Source organism: Bombus bifarius, unplaced genomic scaffold (genome assembly GCF_011952205.1).
Source record: "Bombus bifarius isolate JDL3187 unplaced genomic scaffold, Bbif_JDL3187 scf7180000009201, whole genome shotgun sequence".
In the NCBI taxonomy this organism is placed as follows: domain Eukaryota; kingdom Metazoa; phylum Arthropoda; class Insecta; order Hymenoptera; family Apidae; genus Bombus; species Bombus bifarius.
In genome coordinates, this window is record NW_022884966.1 from 1370171 (window position 1) to 1388545 (window position 18375).

Sequence of the window (18375 nt, forward strand, 5' to 3'; positions counted from 1 at the left end):
GTGTACATAAAACAGCATTTCGTATAGCAATTAAACGCTATGTGTACATGTAAAATCAGAATAGTCCTTGCTCGAGTTATGTGCTGCAGGACTTTCTCTCTCTACCTGTGACATAATCTTTTGAGCAGTTGGAGAGTCGGAACTGAACCGCACATTGAAAACTGGAGTAGTTTCGTTTATTATTACGTACAGTACAGACATGTCAAGAATCTGTTGCAACTTTACTACACTGCTGTTGGCCATTCTTTTGGTAACAACGTACACCACTTCTCTACAGGTAAAAATTATTCTTTTATCTCTTACTTGTTTACACTACTAGCGAATTGAGATGTTTTTAGTCAAATTATTCGACACAGATTCGGACGATTATTTTTTTGTTTGACACAGATGTACGTAGCATTAAGAAATAACTATAAAGATTTTCAATTGTACATAAAAAGTGGTGCATTATAGTATTTATGTGTTAAAGCAATAATATCTGTTTAAAAGCATAGCAAGTTAATTTACTTAGTAACTTTTATCAGTGGAAAATTTGAATCTTATACAAAAATATTCGTATTTGTCTATTTTTCGTATATTGTATAAAGTGAGTGAACCAAATTTGGTAAACCAAATTTAAAAGTAAAAAGTTGTGAATAAAGATATAGTTGTATGTTTGGGCCATTATCGAAAAATGCATAAAGCAATCAGTGATTCGTTTTCGATTAATTTTATGACGGGAAACAAGTCCTGAATTCGTGTACGAACGTTTAGCACGTAACGTAACTACATTTTATCGAAGAAATTTAATTTATTTTAATTCTATTTACTAATTGTGCCAAAACATTACCATGTGTTTTGTTAAATAGAAAAAAGATATTCTACATATTTATAAAAATATCATTACAATATACATATATTAAATGATTTTTTAATACATAGTTTTATCGATATCATGTCGTATATATTATTGTATATTTTTATTACATAAATGAGGAAAAAGCAAGCACGACGAATTATTTTTATAACAATTCTGTTATATCTGTTTAGCATCGGATAGTGGTTGAAGATCTCGATTACAATCATTATAATGAACACCAAAATTTCCAACCAACGGTAAAGTTTGACAGACCAATTGTCGTGAAGGCTTTTGAAAAGCCAAAGAACCAACAAGATTTTAGCAAAATTCCTGGTATTCCGGGCGTAGACTTTCCTTTGTACCATACCGTACCTCAGACAAGTTTTTCCTGCGCACACGTTCCATTCGTACCAGGAATGTACGCGAACGTGGAAACCGGTTGTCAGGTAATTTATTTAATTTCATCAATCGTTTTACAATTGATCATTGAAATATTTATATACACTCATATATGTGTAACACATTATGTATACTGTAGTATCGTAAATATAATAATTAATTTATTAATAATAAATGGATTAAACAGAAAACAATGGTTATTTAACATGAACTAATCGTAACAACGTATTATAATTAATTAACAACTCTCGTCAACGTAGATTCAACTCTCTCTCAACAACGCTAACAACACTATCTCAACAACGCAATCCGCACTCTCATTTAAGCCCCATCATGCACATGCTCAGCAACCGTTTGTTTGTAATTCGCGCGACTCCCCTCCAGGCCCCTCGTTCACGATACTACGATACAGTGCCCGCGCAACGCGAGGGTCAGTAGGCTTTCCATAACAAAGCCAGGCTCACCTTGGGTAACATAAGTAGGACCATATATTGTTTTTTTTCGTTAGATCGTAGACGGCTATGAAAACAGAGCATTTTCGGATCTTTTCTCATCGTCGAACGTATACTCGACACGCTTAAAGTACAAAACATTTCTTGTCACATGCCGGCAGATAGCAGAAAAGTGACTCGCGTTACGTAACACACTCTGTATACTGTGTATATATGTATAGTGACTTTAAGTAAGACAGAGGAATTACTGTTGCAAAAAGCATATCTAAGGAATAAAGTAACTTTCTTTGGCGAAGAGATCGTAGAAGAGATGGTTTTATCGATATTTTAGCCAAATTTGATATAGTTGTAAGTCGTGGTACTGTGATCAATGAACCGCGGATATTTATGCAATTTCACATTTTTATCAACTTATTAACAAAGTGGAATTCAAATACACATTTATTTCACACACTAATATTATGACAAATATTTTACGTTCAATATATTTTTTACACTTTTTGCGCTCTTATGTTTCGCCCAAGTGCACATAAACGATCAATCGTACAAAGTATAAATCTTGCGAATAATAAAATCGATTCGAATCAGTTCAAGAATTTAAAATGACCTACTATCCACATATACATACGTACATACATATGAATAGGTTTTTTCAGTATATCATAATTGATAATATAAAAGGTTTTATACGTACGAACGTTTTCAATGAATAAAAAAGTGATTTGTATAATATATTAGCTGGATTGGATAATTGTGCAGTGTGCCTCAAGAGTTTTTATGTGTAAAATTGATGATTAAAGTCATCTAACAAATTGTTCAATTATCTATTTGTTCTTTTTTCTTTGTACTTCTTATTCGCTAATGTATCTTGTTAAAAGTCACTTTTGACCGCAATATGTAGTTCCTGCAACAGTTACCCTCAAGGCAATTCTATCGTTTCTATCTAGCTATGCATTCACTTTTTAGCCTTGCCTTATATGTAATCAACTAAAATTTCTTTCTTGTGCAAGAAAGAAACATGTCTTTTAGTTTAGCCCTAAAAACGGAACGAATATTGTAATATTTCCGTTGAACCCAATATTTTATTTTATCTCGATCGTACGTGACATTATCCTTTTGTTCGTTCAAACTGAAGTTACTATTACCAGTGCATAGGTTGAAAAATGCATGAAATATTAGTAGATATTAGAAAGGAAATATAATTGGATAGTTAGATTTAAAAAAAGAATTATGAAATTTTACGTGTAAAACTCTTAGGCATATCTTGCCTGTGGTAGAACTTCGCTTATTCCAACTAATAGGTTATAATATTTTATCTTTGTAACATGATAACTCAAATGATACGTTTGTATTATATACTACACTATAATACGAGAAACGCTAAGAAACTTTATTTACGTTTTAGGCATATCACATTTGTCACGATGGTCGCGAAGGTCATCAAGGTGCATCTTTCCTCTGTACTAATGGAACTCTTTTCAATCAACGGGAGTTTGCTTGTGATTGGTGGTATAACGTGAATTGTGCTGATGCGCCAGCTTTGTATAGGTATAATCTTATATTTATTCTAATAAATATATATGTGACGGTAAACATTATAGATATTTACCTTAATGTGAAACGAGCAGAGATCGAAATATTGACCATTCTTGAGCATTCAGCGAAGGAAAATGCAGCTTAAAGCGAGGCTTAGTCAAACTGACTGACTGCTTATAATTTATTCTGATTTGAAAAAGTATGAAAAGTATAATGCCGTATTCTTCGGAGGATTGTCATTTTCACTTCTTTCGTATCTTCGATGCGTTATCTTTGTAAAAAAGAGCAGTCGAAGCATCCTCTGTTCCTGTCCTCTGAAACGGAATTGATGTTAACTGGAATTCCGCGAAATTTTGTATTTTCCAAAAATCTATGATCCTGACAAATGCCAATCAACGCCAAATAAATCGTAGGAATCTCTCGTCGTACCAAAAATGCGGAAAAAATGTCGAAATTAAATGTTTCACAGTCTCGATGTTTAATAATTCATTTTATCATTTTGTCAATAATTCTTATATAATATTACATTTATCGTTTGTAATATTTTAATTTTTATTATTCACATTTTTAATTTTATTTGTTTTAGATTAAATTTAGACCCTTTGAAGAACCCTTATATACCGGAAGAAAGAAAGGAGATAATTCGGAAGCAGAATATGAGAATCGTTGTGTATTAAAATTTCTAATCTATATTCTAAATATAATTTAAAGCGTGCCAGTTGTACAAAGAATTACTAAATCTCTGCTGCATGATTTACAGCTTTCAGTAGAAAAATGTTTCTCATAAATGTAATTAGTATGGCTATGCGACGTTTTCTTGTATTTTACTATAGAGATTTTTCTAATGCAAACGAGAAAACGGTGAAGTACGAGACATCTTCCAAAATTTGTCACGAATAATTATCGCTTTAGGTCCTTTACGAGTAATTATCGGTTTAGTGTTCTTTGTTACGCCATACATACGTTTCCAAGATTTTTAGTAGACTGTAAATTATTTTCCTATAATTATGTGAAACGCGTAAAATTTTTTAAAAGAAACACTTTCCTATCTTTAATATTACAATTGTTTTTATTTCACTCTCGGTTAACGTTTCGTCACATTCGATATTAAAGTTTTCGAAAAATAATACAAAATATAAACGAAAAGACAAGTACAGAATATGATACGAATGACTGCTCTGAGCAGTATGATGATTCAGCTTGAATTGATCTTGCTGTGTTCTAAACTATACATATCTTTTTGCACATCTTACACTATTATTTCCATATCGTGATATCATAGGTTGTAGATCATTAAACTCGTTTTGACGTCGATCAGGACACTGTATTTTAAAAGAGTGAATGGTAATATACATGTAAAAAACTGTCGGTAACATCGAGAAGACTTTGAAGATGATTTTAAAAGAACTTTTCGTTTACCGTAACATGTACATTCTTAAAATGTTTTTATATTTCCTCATTCTATGTAACAGTGAACATAATTTGGACGTTCGTAATAGAGATGGTATATCTACATTTTCTTCATCGTATTAGTTTCGCATATTAATCATAACCGGACTGCGGATATTTATGCAAATATATATTTTTATGAAAGCCGTTAAAGAAATGGGACCTGGAAAGCCGAAATTTGTTTCAGCTACTAGGTATTATAGTAAGTGCTATATTTTGGACGTTTCACATATTTTTGCGTATTACGCGCATTCTATGCATTCCGGCGCCCCTTAAATTTCTCATAAATGCGTAAAAATCCACAGTCTAATTATAACGATTTATAATGGATATCTAAGTTATCATTACTTTTAATTCATTTATATCTATATTACTATTCTAATATTATTGAAATTTCGATAGAATTAAATGAATTATTTACACTCTACTGTATTCCACCATTCACAACGTTTCTTTACGTTACTAAATGCTGTTCCCGATGGACAAAGCGAGGAAGTTTTCGACCAACCAGAGCAGTTGTGGAAAACCTAGAAACAAAGAATCATACGAATAATGTACGGTAATCCGAGTAATGAAAAGATACATACGAGTACCAGATGACTCTTTATAAAGAAATAAGGGACAGATATAGAACAACATTTTCTTTTCTGAAGCTTATTTTTGAGAACGAGATATTCTTGCAGGACATTTAAGAGCATCTCACAAGGAATAAAAAATGTTTTTTAATAAAGATTAAATGTAACGAAAGGATAAATGTTCAAATTAATTTTGCAAGAAAATGTATTATCTTCTTATGCTTTCATAACAGCGAAATCTATTGACCCTTTCCCGTACCATTTAGTTCGACGAAACTCGGGCCCAAGCGGTAGACATCGACGCGCGCTAAACAGACCAGACTGATGCTTGTAAACAGAAACTAACATTCAGTGACGATCGTAACGGGCAAAAAAAACAGTCCGCGAGCTCGGCTTGTTATGTTTACGTTTGGCCCAAGTATCTGGTCGCGAGTCAGACTGGCGATATTCATGTTTGGGCCAAAAATTTCATCGCGAGTCTGACTCGATAAAGTACGGGAAGGGGTTAAACCTTAACCTGGAAAGGAAATTTTCGAAACGAAAAGCGTAATAAGCTATGTACTCACTTGACACTTAGTTTCAACATCGGCAAACATGCCTCTCCTACCATTGCACGTGAAACCAGTTTCTGGAATTTTGGTAAGATTCGTGTAGCGAGAAACTGTATCGTCAGTGTTCAGTTTGACATTTTGGTACGATGTCGCTTTCGAATTTATTTCGATGTTTTGCAATTCCTGCTTTCGAATACGAGGAGAAAAGTTTTGGTTTCTATTTGCAGCATGAGATCCGGCGTGTCTCGAAGATCGCTCATGAAACTTATTCAAAAATCCCTGATAATCAGCAATGATCTGAAAATAAAGAGACCGTTTTTTGTACATTTTCGCAGTTGAAACGTTGTCTGATATCCATCTGGGAAGAAATTACGAGTTTATGAATATGAGATATGACAGACACTTTGAACAGTTTCTTTAGTCAACAATCGTTGCGTTGAGTCGAGCCCTATAAGTGAGCTATCAAAACTTGTCACATAAGAAGACTTGTGTTGCTATTGAGTTTTTACATTTGCTCCTATTGTTTTGGTTTCAAAAAGAGTGTCGCATCTTATACTGTCACGATATTGTTGTGAAGATAAGGAGGGCTTCTTTCTTCTCTTTTATCGTTAATAACGTGCTATTTCAATTTATAACCTTATCGATGAAACAATACTCGTATCTACTGTTAAAATTATTTTAAACAATAACGACATAACGTTAAATAAATCTTGATCATTGAGAGTCATAGCTCAGAATGGAGGTAGCTTTAAGGATACATGTGAATTTATTGAACTGAACAAGTGAACTTTCAATGTGACGTTTTGACAAAATTATAACAATTCTAAACGTCCAAACTCATTTTCCCTAAAATCATGATTTTTTAATTTACCTCGTTCTTGCGCTAAACGAGCAATACGTTGATATAACGTTTCTTAGTTCTTTTAATGTGTACATTCATCTCGTGATATATGAACATGCGTTTATTAGCCACCCTGTACGTTTAACTCTATTACGAGTAGAAGAGGAAATTACGTAAGAGAGAGCGTTTTAGACATATCGATATATACAACGCGAGTGAGAGTAAGGTGACTTAACTGCTGTTACTGTGAAAGATGCTCATGAGATTCTTGCTTGAAATCTGTTAAGAAAGGAAGAGGTGTAATAGTATGTTATTGGTGCTTCGCTCGTAATTTGCATACCGCGAGTGCAGGTGAGCGTGCACCAGCGAATGTACCTCCCGACTACAGTTTCATTCGCGTTTCAAATCCAAGATAACTAGATGATCTATCTTCTCGTAGCAGGTAATCCTAGAAAATTGTGGTTGATTTCAACGAAGTAGGCAAACTAGAATCTCGTGTGTCAATATGCGTTCTTCTTTCACAGATTGTGGTTTTGCACTCGAGTTGGTCAAAAAAGATATATCACACACGCACACATATACGTCTTATACAGCCTATAGGTGACCATTATGAATTTTACGATCTCTCATTTTATTCCATGTTAGAACGCATAAACGCTGACTAACTTCAATTTGCCATTTTTAATATGAATTCAATCGTTTATCAAATTATGCAGGGAAATCATGTAAGACATTTAAAAGTTTGGGCTTTTTGAAAACCTGTGCAATTAATTTTACGATCACCTTTACCTCTTTTCTTTACGTAATATGTTGGATATTTTAACGTATCGTCGAAATATTGGTATTACGGTAGAACTGGATTTATATGAACCGCGTCTATCTGAACGAAATTTTAGTCAATGACCGATCGAGGGACGATTCGCATAACAGAAGCTCGTCTATTGTCCTCACTACCTATTACTTTTCGTTCACACAATAGGAGTTCACGTTCAGATAAATGATTTGAACCAGCAAAAGTTTAGTTTAGCACCGATGAAAATCGCTTACACGTATGCCAATGAGAATATCCACAGTAGGTTCAGTCAAGTGAAGTGAAAATCTCTTAACCCGTACCTGACTTGACGTGATCTGACTAAACTATTGCTAGTTGAATTCATTTATCTGAACGCGAGCTCCTATTATGTGAACAATAACAGATACTTAGTGGGGACAATCGCTGAGCTCCTATTAATAAACTATTTGTTCCCCGACAAATCCAGGCAAACGAAGTTCCATCGTAATTTCTCTCCTGGTATTAATTATACAAAATAAATCTCTTTCGCAGTACGAACTACCTCTAACAATTGGTAGATGGCAGAACGTACACAAATGTCTAAATTTTAATAGATGTCTCGTATTTTCGTCGAATAGATAATTATGCACAAAAGAGGGCCTCAACTCCGATTTTGTTAAATTTGGAATACGTTGTAGAGGAGAGGGTTCCGAGTAACATGCATTTTGTTCGAGATGCAGGGTGATCATGGTTAAAAAATTATGACACATTACAGGAAAAAAATGATACTTGTTAGATCACATTTAGTTTAATATAAACTGTTAAAAATGAAATTGCATACGCATTTGCACAGGATTGCGATAGTAATAGTGTAAGATACGGTTAAGTTAATCCAAATTAGATTCCATGGGTGGCTGGAAATTGAGATCTCTTTTTCTGCATAATTACCGTAGAATAAGCAATATAATATTTCAATCGTGCTCGCTTATACGAAGCAACAGGTACAGAGATAGCGCTGTGTTAGAATAATGGTATGACCAACTATACGTAGAAGTAGACGCATAGAATATATACCTGGTGAGAGTTGAAAAGCGCTATGTTGTTGAGAATATAATCGTCGAATGGTTGGTAAATAGAATCCCACTCGTAGCGAATATTCCAAGTTGGTGTAAAAGTTTCTTCTAATAAATTGGCATCAGCAGGAAGTACCAAAGGTGTTACGATAGGTTTATAAATTCCAGGTTTCAATGGTGGTACTATAGGTACAAATTGTCTGAAGCTCGTATAAGTTTGTGATTTAGAAAAATCCCGATGCTTGTTAAAGCGATTGTTCGTGTACTCGTGACCATTAAATCGCGAGTATGGCGTACGAATAACGTAAGTTGTGTCAATCGCTTTCGCACGGTTGTAATGAAATCTGCCTTCGGGTGGAACGTATCGTCCATCCGGTGTCAGGTACACCTGCAAAGACAGAACGACGCGCTTCAATTAATTTCCATTTAATTAGCGAGGAGAATATTAAACGTGTTGGTTGGTTTATTAAAGAGACGAGTGATAAAATTGTAATAGTCAATTATATTAATCACTTTAAGCACAAGTACAGAGATAATGTATGCCGGTCGTAATCGACGCTCGCTCAATATTACTGTTCAACTGTACGTTCGCTCGTATATACTCTACTATCTGACTCGCTATAATGACTTTCCTAGAGAGCGCGTTCGTCTATTTGTATCGACCAGTGTCATTATAAGAAGTTCGAACGTGACTCTGATTGACGATTACAAGTAACGACGATAATATTTTGTCCGGAGTTCGTTTACCTCCGAATCTGGCAAACCAAAACAATGTTGATATTCCAACGTACAATAATACGAGTCTCTCCCGATTCATTCTTCAAAATTTTTCAAACTTTCTTAACCTTTTCGCTTCGGCAGTCCAGTCCACCGAAATACTATCACAGAACAGAAGCGCGTACCAGAAATGCACACAGTGTGCATGGTTGCTGTATATACGTTTTCCTAAGTCTTAAATAACAATAATTTTTGCAAAAACCGTATATGAAATATCGTTTCACTGTCAATGGGTTTAACATATTTTTTAGCACGAAACAGTATACGACTGTAACAGTATACGAAACAGTATAATTTTGTTATTGTTGTTTCAACAATGAGTAACTTTTAAGAAGTGATTAATCCAATACATCAATAAAATCAACAGAAAATGTTCTGCCGATAACGAAAAAATATATTATTGGATACAGATGGCATTGGTGTATAACCGATATATGGGGTGCCGAACTCAGGATTCGTCGCGTGGTCGCCGCCTACATGCGGCGCTCGTACCCACAGGTCATCTCGCGCGCGTCGCCTGTAAGTGGCACCCGAAGCGAAGGGGTTAAACTAAGCATTTTTAAACTAAACTCCAAGTATTATAATACTTGTTTTATAAAGAATTAAAAAGTGCATCAAACAGTATATAAAAAAGTGTACAGTTTCATTTAGAAAAACGAAGATCTCGAAACGTCTCTACCTAGACAAATCTGGTAGTCATCGTAAGACATTTCCCTCGAAACAGAACATGTTTTGTTTGAAACATTTTTCCGATTACTGTATAATTTAGAAGATATTTGCGTCGATTATCTCGATTAAAATAAAGCAGTGTGTATAATATTTAGCATATAGTAGAGTGTAAAGGCTATTCAAATTTATTTAAAACGTCAAAAATACCATTGACTTGGAAAGTGCTTAACCTACATTGTGTTTATTAACTTGTACATACCTTTATTACTTCTGGCATCGCTTGAACATGCTGAGTATGTTTATGCACACCTCGGGCATCCAAGACCACTCCATCAGGTACTGTAATACCTTCTTTGTTTAATCGATTTAACGCTAAACGATCAGTCCTAAAAGCTTCTTCTGGAATTTTACCTCCTAATGCTGGTAAGACTTGTTCTCTAAATATTTGTCTTTTCCGCTGTAATCATAAAAATTTGTTTGCATATTAATATTACAAAAATATCGTTTCTAAGATATTTTACTTCAAAATTACGCCGTGAAATATACAATTTAAATATAAACGATGTTACTATAAGGTTAGTTTGTGATCGTCTTTAGAGCAATATATTTATACATTAAACAAGTATTCGACTGATACAACATTTTTATAAAAGAAAGTTTTATGTGCGTTTGTAATATTTTCTAATATTTGTAGTATAAATACCAAGAGTAATATACGATTACCGATAGACTAGTTATATTACCATTTGTAATTAAAACTAATATCGTGTCTGTGTATCTTACCTTTTCTGCAACAACGCATATCATTAGAAACGTGGCAGTAAGTATTAAACGAAACCAATTTTCTTTCTCGATTATTGTCTTCATTCTAATGGAAAATTGGTTGATTTTTTACATAATCAGAAACATTCGATTCAATTTCCTAAAATATTAAAAAAAAACATTTTTTTTATCGATACATAATTATGAAACTCTACTTGTTACTTAATTATAGTCGAGTACACGGCCATTTCAGATATTGGTATGTATTACTTTGATAACAGAATTGTATCACTTTATGAAAGTCATCAAAAATTACATCACACATGCAGTAGAAGTAAATGTATTAGTAGGTATAGAGGATGCCTAAGCTAAAAAGGATTATCCAACTATCTACCTTGTGTAATGTTGCGTGTAAAAACTTCTCAAGACAAAGCTACGCTACTTTGAGGGACACGTAAATCGATGAAAAGAATGTTTCCTCAAGTTCGTTTCTTTTAGAAGATTTCAAGGTCATCGGTTTTATTTCTAAAATAGAGATCTACGTATTTGCTTGTTTGGTAGATGTGATTTTCTGTTCTCTATACAAAAGTAGCAAGGTACTTACGCTGGAAAGTGCGTAGTTTAAAAGATATTTCGATCTTAATTTCATGAAATGTAGCGGGTGAAAGGCAGACAAGACATAAACGCAAAAGCATCACTTTGCATTTCTCTTTGTCTATGGTACGCCAAGTTACAAAATTAAAGTTAAGATATCCTTTAAACCAAGCATAAACTAAGCGTCTTCAGACACAAGTGCCTTGATACTGTTGTATGGAAAATAGAAAATCGCGTTAATTGATAATTAGAAAAACATAGAATTAAACGACCTTGAGGGAAAAGATTCTTTCCACTGTTTCCAATGTCCGTAGATCAAAATACAATGATTCTATAAAATTTAAACTACGTATAAAATCGTGCACGCGATAGTACTTTACGATTATGCTACACGATGCTCTATATTCGTGCTAAAGTCTGTAAATATATCTTGAATATCCTGTAGTATTAATCAACCTGTAGTAAACCCGATAGTAAACAGCAAGTATTATTTTATTAAAATACATAATAAATAAATAATAATAAAATATATTATTTTATATTAACAGAAATTGAAATATTTCGATATGAGTTTTCGATATGATTACCATCCGCTTCAATACATTTCTACGAACGATTGACGTCCCACTTGCTACACACAAGTACGAGTCATATATTCATTGTTGAGAAATTTTCAATTTAACCCCTTCCCGTACTTTAGCGAGTCAGACTCGCGATGAAGATTTTTGCCCAAACATGAATATCGCCAGTCTGACTCGCGACCAGGTACTTGGGCCAAACGTAAACATAACAAGCCGAGCTCGCGGACTGTTTTTTTGCCCGTTACGATCGTCACTGAATGTTTACGAGCATCGGTCTGGTCTGTTTCGTCGAACTAAATGGTACGGGAATTTAGCGCATAATGTTTGTTTCAAAGAGCATCGTAAGATACCCTTACACGTACGTTTAACAGAATTTAAATTTAGTTAGGTGTGGTTGTTATTAAACGTGGTTGTTATTAAACTTGAATTTTAGAGAAAACTTAAACTTTCAATGAAGAAACATTACGAAATGCGTGCTTATGGAAGAAGAAAGTTTTACATAAGAGATAACCGATTGCTCGGAACGATATTCGTGGTTAGAGAATGACTTTCACTCTAATGGCATAGATAATCGACAATGCTGACGAAGATTAAATTTTCTATTTGCTAGATTGTTGCAAATATCCAAGATCGATCGTGCGCAAATTTTATATTATTCTTTCTCATAGAAAACATAATAAACTATAATTTACTATCATATATTGGGTTGACAACTAAGTGATTGTCATTACCACCTAACGACAAAATCAGCTCTCACTTAGTTGCCAAACTAATAGGATAAACGCGACACTAAAATGATAGAAGACTGAAAAATTTGTTAAATTAAACGAAATTGAGCCTCGAACAATGCACGAGGTAATTACGCGAAAGAAGCCTCGATTCTAACGGCCTTGAGCTTGAAATATACATGGTAGAGGGGAAGGGCACGAGTGACATATTTCATTGTTCGAAGCGTGGGATAATCATGGTTCAAAAGTTACGACAAACGGGAAATGGTACTTGTTACGTACATTTACTTCGATTTAAAATTAAATCTGCATTTGCATAGGATTGCGATTCCCAACTTCTGCACCATAATCGTCTTACGCGCACGTCTCGGACAAAGCGCACGTTACTCAGGACCCTCTTGTCTACAACATATCGGAAAGCCAACAAAATTAGAATTGAATTAAGCATAGACGAGTAGCGGATTAACCCCTGCCCGTGCCATTTACTTCGACGAAACTCGGGCCCAAGCGGTAGACATCGACGCGCGCTAAACAGACCAGACTGATGCTTGTAAACAGAAACTAACATTCAGTGACGATCGTAACGGGCAAAAAAACAGTCCGCGAGCTCGGCTTGTTATGTTTACGTTTGGCCCAAGTATCTGGTTTCGAGTCAGACTGGCGATATTCATGTTTGGGCCAAAATCTTCATCGCGAGTCTGACTCGTTAAAGTACGGGAAGAGGTTAAGGAGTTTTTATTGGTGAGAACGAGGGCAGAGCGAAATGGGTACAACGTGCACTTGTCATTTCTTCGCACAATTTGTAGTAACATGGTTTCTTTCTAGACGTTTTCTGACTATATTCTGGAGACGTTCTAGAGTTTCCTATACACTAGCTACCACGCTCGCTAAGTGTGCAAGTCGTAAATAGCTTAGCCAATGTACATTAACTACGCATTAAGTATATAATCAACAAGTTTTTCAGAATGCGACGTAATTTCTTTATATTTCATTACTCGTGTAATAGAAATTCGATTATCCAAACAGTTTGTCCTCCTATTATTATTAGTTCGAATATGGGAGGTTCTACTGTAATTATTCTGGCTACCGAAGATAGTAATTCGATGCAAAGTGAAGGAATTGAATATTGCTCTGGTACATTGTAGTGGATTTCTTGCTACAGAGTTGAAGAATAATTGAATTACTTTTGCACTTGGGAACTGGATCAGCTGCAGGAAGCAAAAAAAAGGTGAAAGTTTCGTTCACAACGTAGTATTCTTATTTTTTATCAATTGCACCTTGAACGAAGTTGACACAAAGAAATTTGAAGACCAATCAAAAATAGAACGAGGAACAGCAAAATCGAAAAACTACATACATATAATCCTTATACATTTTGCTTTATTATGTTTTCCAATATGTGCAATGTATGGTTATTTAATGTAGGCACTCTAGGCGTATAGACGCGTATATGTTCGATTTGCGCAACGAAATGACCAAATGCAAAGTTTGTTAAAAGAAATAAATTCAGTTTTCTTCTTTTAAATATCGAGAGGTCAACTATCGAACTTTCGATAATAATCTTTAGCAAATTTTGGAATCTTGAGATTCAACGATTATTGGTACCTGTAATTAGACGAACATTGTTCGATTTAATTTATTTTTCAATGATACGATATTATTCTATGCAATTTTTATAAAATTTAACGATGGCATTATAAAAAATAGAACTCTTTTCCTTTATGCATAATTAACTTTTACAGTTTTTAAAATTTCAAAATTTCGCATACGCCATGCGATAGAGGATAAACTTATAAATAAATACGACCGATTTTTAACATCTGGCCACTGCTTTGTACAAATCATCATATTCTTCATAGATCGCACTGTGATATCACCTAAACGTCATTTTCTTCGTTTATATTGTTCATAATTTATCAAGGAATATTGTATGCTAGAGAAAGTCTTCATTTCAATTGAACGGATGATTTTGTATTTTTGGTCGAGTTAGTGAAAGTAGCTTCGTCTTTAACGCTATTAAGGTCGCGTATTGCTTTAATTAATTATGAAATACCATCGCTTCTCAATGTTCGAAAGTGAATGAAATAGCAAATTGTTAAACATTGCAATAAGCAATATGTACATCGTATGATGTTGTACTATATGTATTTTTCATAAAGATCCAAGTTTATCCTATCATATTAATAGTTTTATGTTTTCGTTATTCATCGTACGCGCGAATCAATTGATGATCAATTTAAAATTAAGCCAATCGTGTTAGGAGAAGATACAAAGAGAAGGATAAAAAACGCTAGAAATGTAAAAGGAACGAATAAATGCTTGGGAATGAATGATTAATTTCGACCCATAAATACTGTTTCTTTTTTATCTCCCTCCGCTCCCCTCTACTCTTTAAAGTTACTTTTTAGAAAATATTCTTCACAACTTTTTAGTTGCACAGAATAGGGGAAAAATGTTTCGAGTAATGAAAGTTAATATGCAGTTTCATTTGACAAAATAGGGATGGCATCGTTTCCATTCATAGAAAACTCAATTCAAAAATTTCTTTTACTCGAGAAGGCTACACACTGTGATCCATTTGACACGTGAAAAACTTTTCGCTGTCAACTGAAAACTGTCACGCTTTATCGCGAACATTCTATATATCTGATGTTATTCGGTGGATACTTTGTTTTCTGAATTTTTTAATGTCGAAATATCGGTACTTTACAGAACAGTCATAATTACAGCAAATATACTTATATTTTGCTTTAGAACGTTCTTCATTGTCTCGTTACCTAATCTAAGTCATTGTATCCCAGTTGAACGGAACTAGGAAACAGCATAATGTTACGTAGGAATCTCATCAAGTATATAACACGGTATAGAGCCAACATCCGGGCTCTGCGTGTTTCTTTATACTTTTCTTCCGAGCTTATGGTAATACGCATAGTATACGAGTAGTTTATACATATTATTTTTTTTATTTATTTATTAAAATTACAATCAATTCTCGCGTTGAGAATACATATTATTTAAAAAAAAAAAGAAAAAAAAACTACACTTCAAATTTTTATTTGACTCGTAATCGAGTCTCTTCAGAAGACAAATTGATTAACTCTATTTTTCGTTAATTTTTTAATCTCACTAGATAAGTAGTGCGATTGACATTCGATTCTCGAGAAACAAATGACTTATTTCTATAGGTACATCGATCGTGACAAGATAGCATAAGTAAAAATTATAGAGTTGGTCAATATGGCTGCTGAACCGCTTAACTATAACTTATTTATTTATTTATTTATTTGTAAACATGAAAAAGAAGAGTCAGTACAAACCAAATATAGAAAGTGTCGGTAAAATCTTGGAAGTGCATTTACCAGTTATTTAGTTTGATCTTTGGAAACTTCACCATGAAGAACAACATGTAGTAATACACAAAACAGTTTGTCGAAAACTAAAAACGATATCGTGATTATGTGATCAAGTGCAATACTTTGTGAATTAAATTGTCGAACCGATGTATACACCACAACTTTCATATGTACACTGCAGCAATCGACGAAGAGACGAAGAGGCTGAACGAAGAATTCGAAGGGTTGTGAAGATGATACTGAACTCGCTTGTAAGAGTTCACCTGATGATATACCTGAGAGAACTGAAGCACGTGATTCGAGTTCAAAGTACTTTCACTGCTAGACTATAATAGTTCTGCAGCTTGTTCCTCTTCTTTCTCTTCTTCCTAATTCGCTTCTTTCTCACACTCACGGGCTCAACAGCCTGAAACGGAGATGATCGACGCTGCGGTGATCGATATCCTGGGTCAATGACGATCGACTAGCTGGTTGTCCTCGTAAATAGATAGTTTCTCGTTGGAATTTATTTTACTAAAGGAAAGAGGAGGAATAACGTAATAACGATAACGCAATAATAATATAATGTATTAATTCGTGTAAATTATTAATGTAACCTTAGATTAAAGTAAATTTTTTTTTTATTTATTTATTAAAATTACAATCAATTCTCGCGTTGAGAATTTTCTGTAATAAAGTAAATATGAAACAATATATTATAGTTGTTGAGATATGTATAATTTTCTGTGCTGGATTAGGTTAAATGCGTAGTAGAGATACTTGTATGTGATTATCAGTGTGGAAGTATGTGTGTCCGAAGCGTTTCGAAAACAAAGAAATGTAAACTGTTCAGTCGGTTAAGAGTCGGTTAAGAGTCGGGTATAGAAGAAAGTGCTGAGACGCGTGCAAGTGTGTATCGATGAATATATAAGGAATCGTTCATGAAATAAATATTTCATTATTTTAATATTAATCCTCAATATAAATTTAGTGTTCCTATAACATTATTTCGGCTTCAAAGATCCACAATTTTCAACAATAGTAACGGTATGATATTATTATGCAATAGTAAACAACATTATAATGATAGCTTTCATAGCAGAATAATAGCTTAAAATAAGATACTAATTAATTTTCAAGACGATACATTACAAGTACATATTATACGTACACATTATTCTTCTATGTTCTATGTAATTAGCAATAGAAATATTATATAGAATATTATATAGAAATATTATATATAACAGAAGATGTAGATATGTAATTAGCAATACAAATTTACGTAAATACTACTTATATAATGATATAAATGTTATACACGCACATCTAACCGTATTTTAACGAAATACAAACTTAATAAAATTTGTGGCTTGGTGCAAAAGGTACCAACGTCAATATTAATAAAGTTATAGATGTGTTAAAAAATTCATGGTCGAATAACTTCTAACACAGAAGTTCCTGCTGTTTCAAATTTCTTTTCTAATACGAAAAGAAAGAATTATTGGCCTGTTTTACGTTGACTTTGGTACTTTTTCAAAATATAGACATTTTTATATAGAATACGAAATTGTCATTTTTTATATAGGGTATTTGCACCTGTTGCACCAAGGTACAGAAATATAATTAAGTTTTACTCGAAGCAAGCATCTGTTATAGTTAATTGTCCCATAAACTATCGTTGCGATAACTTCATCGTTAATTCGTTATCGATAAAAGCATCAAGCGGAGGCGTACTAATATGAATCATCCTTTCGCATCGTGCACAATCCATACCTTCACAATGTCGAAGAAAGATGTATATCGCTCTGCATTGCTGTTCTCCTCTTACTTTGCTATTTCCCACGGTGTGACGATTTTTCCGTGAAAGGTATTCGTGGAAACTGATACGCAAATTCGATTTCATAATGTTCCGTAACTGTAAAGTAAGAAACCAATTATTCAAGTAGTCTGATCCAACCATTGGTAATTTTATATAATGGTCAAACGAGCTATGATAGTCAAGTAGCGCAGCGCGTAAAGAGTCTTCAGGCTCTTTGATTTATTGCAAGTTCTTATTTTAAATTTCTTTTCCTTTTTCCGTATATTATCCTTGAGTCTTATAAGTTCTGTTCATACGTGACCGTTCGATAAATTGATTTAACGATGTTGCAACTGTAGCACGTATACGTTTATTCCACCGAAGAAACGTTGGTAATAATTGCATAAATGCAATTGTGTTATTTACGTTTCATGGAAATTGCGATAAATTCATAGATAATCAGAGTAGGAGATCGATCGAACGTTTTCTTCGTAGTGAGGTGTATAGGTCGTGATAGGTGCGAAAGCCTATTTTGCTGGTGTGTGGAAGCCGAGATAGGTTCTGCTGCGGGTGTAGATGTCGTTGCAAGGGTACTGCTGTATTTTTTTCTTATTTAGACGTGGAAGAAAAATCGGAACTACGGGC

General features: G+C 33.9%; 3 protein-coding genes across 4 annotated transcripts in view; 2 read left to right on the forward strand and 1 right to left on the reverse strand.

Moving 5' to 3' along the window:
• On the forward strand, window positions 1-3904 carry LOC117214549. The gene is made up of 4 exons (XM_033460734.1): window positions 1-277; window positions 1030-1284; window positions 3095-3237; window positions 3812-3904. The coding sequence occupies exons 1-4, from the start codon at window positions 200-202 to the stop codon at window positions 3900-3902; spliced, it is 567 nt and encodes a 188-aa protein (XP_033316625.1). The 5' UTR covers window positions 1-199; the 3' UTR covers window positions 3903-3904.
• Window positions 3881-16483, reverse strand: LOC117214546. 2 transcript variants are annotated; one of them, XM_033460730.1, is made up of 7 exons: window positions 16105-16483; window positions 15915-16033; window positions 10716-10854; window positions 10192-10389; window positions 8488-8874; window positions 5816-6097; window positions 3881-5201 (listed from the first exon to the last, which is right to left on the reverse strand). In XM_033460730.1, exons 3-7 carry the CDS (start codon window positions 10797-10799, stop codon window positions 5088-5090), a joined length of 1065 nt encoding a protein of 354 aa, XP_033316621.1. In that variant the 5' UTR covers window positions 10800-10854; window positions 15915-16033; window positions 16105-16483; the 3' UTR covers window positions 3881-5087. The 2 variants fall into 2 exon arrangements, with proteins under 2 accessions (XP_033316621.1, XP_033316622.1); XM_033460731.1 differs by lacking the exons at window positions 15915-16033; window positions 16105-16483 and adding an exon at window positions 12880-12924.
• The window catches only part of LOC117214545 (antifreeze protein Maxi-like), a 26411-nt gene continuing 18207 nt past the window's right edge, over window positions 10172-18375 (forward strand). Inside the window, exon 1 of the mRNA XM_033460728.1 lies at window positions 10172-10268. The gene's annotated coding sequence lies outside the window, so the exon portion shown is untranslated. The remainder of the gene's footprint in view (window positions 10269-18375) is intronic.

Excerpts from the sequence above, each read along its gene's own strand:
- LOC117214546 (XM_033460730.1), bottom strand. The coding sequence starts at position 10,799 with ATGAAGACAATAATCGAGAAAGAAAATTGGTTTCGTTTAATACTTACT. Across the intron at positions 8,875-10,191 it reads CGATGCCAGAAGTAATAAAG|GTGTACCTGACACCGGATGG; the intron begins GTATGTACAAGT and ends CTGTCTTTGCAG. Across the intron at positions 6,098-8,487 it reads CGCTTTTCAACTCTCACCAG|ATCATTGCTGATTATCAGGG; the intron begins GTATATATTCTA and ends CTTTATTTTCAG.
- LOC117214549 (XM_033460734.1), top strand. The coding sequence starts at position 200 with ATGTCAAGAATCTGTTGCAACTTTACTACACTGCTGTTGGCCATTCTT. Across the intron at positions 1,285-3,094 it reads ACGTGGAAACCGGTTGTCAG|GCATATCACATTTGTCACGA; the intron begins GTAATTTATTTA and ends TTTACGTTTTAG. Across the intron at positions 3,238-3,811 it reads GATGCGCCAGCTTTGTATAG|ATTAAATTTAGACCCTTTGA; the intron begins GTATAATCTTAT and ends TATTTGTTTTAG.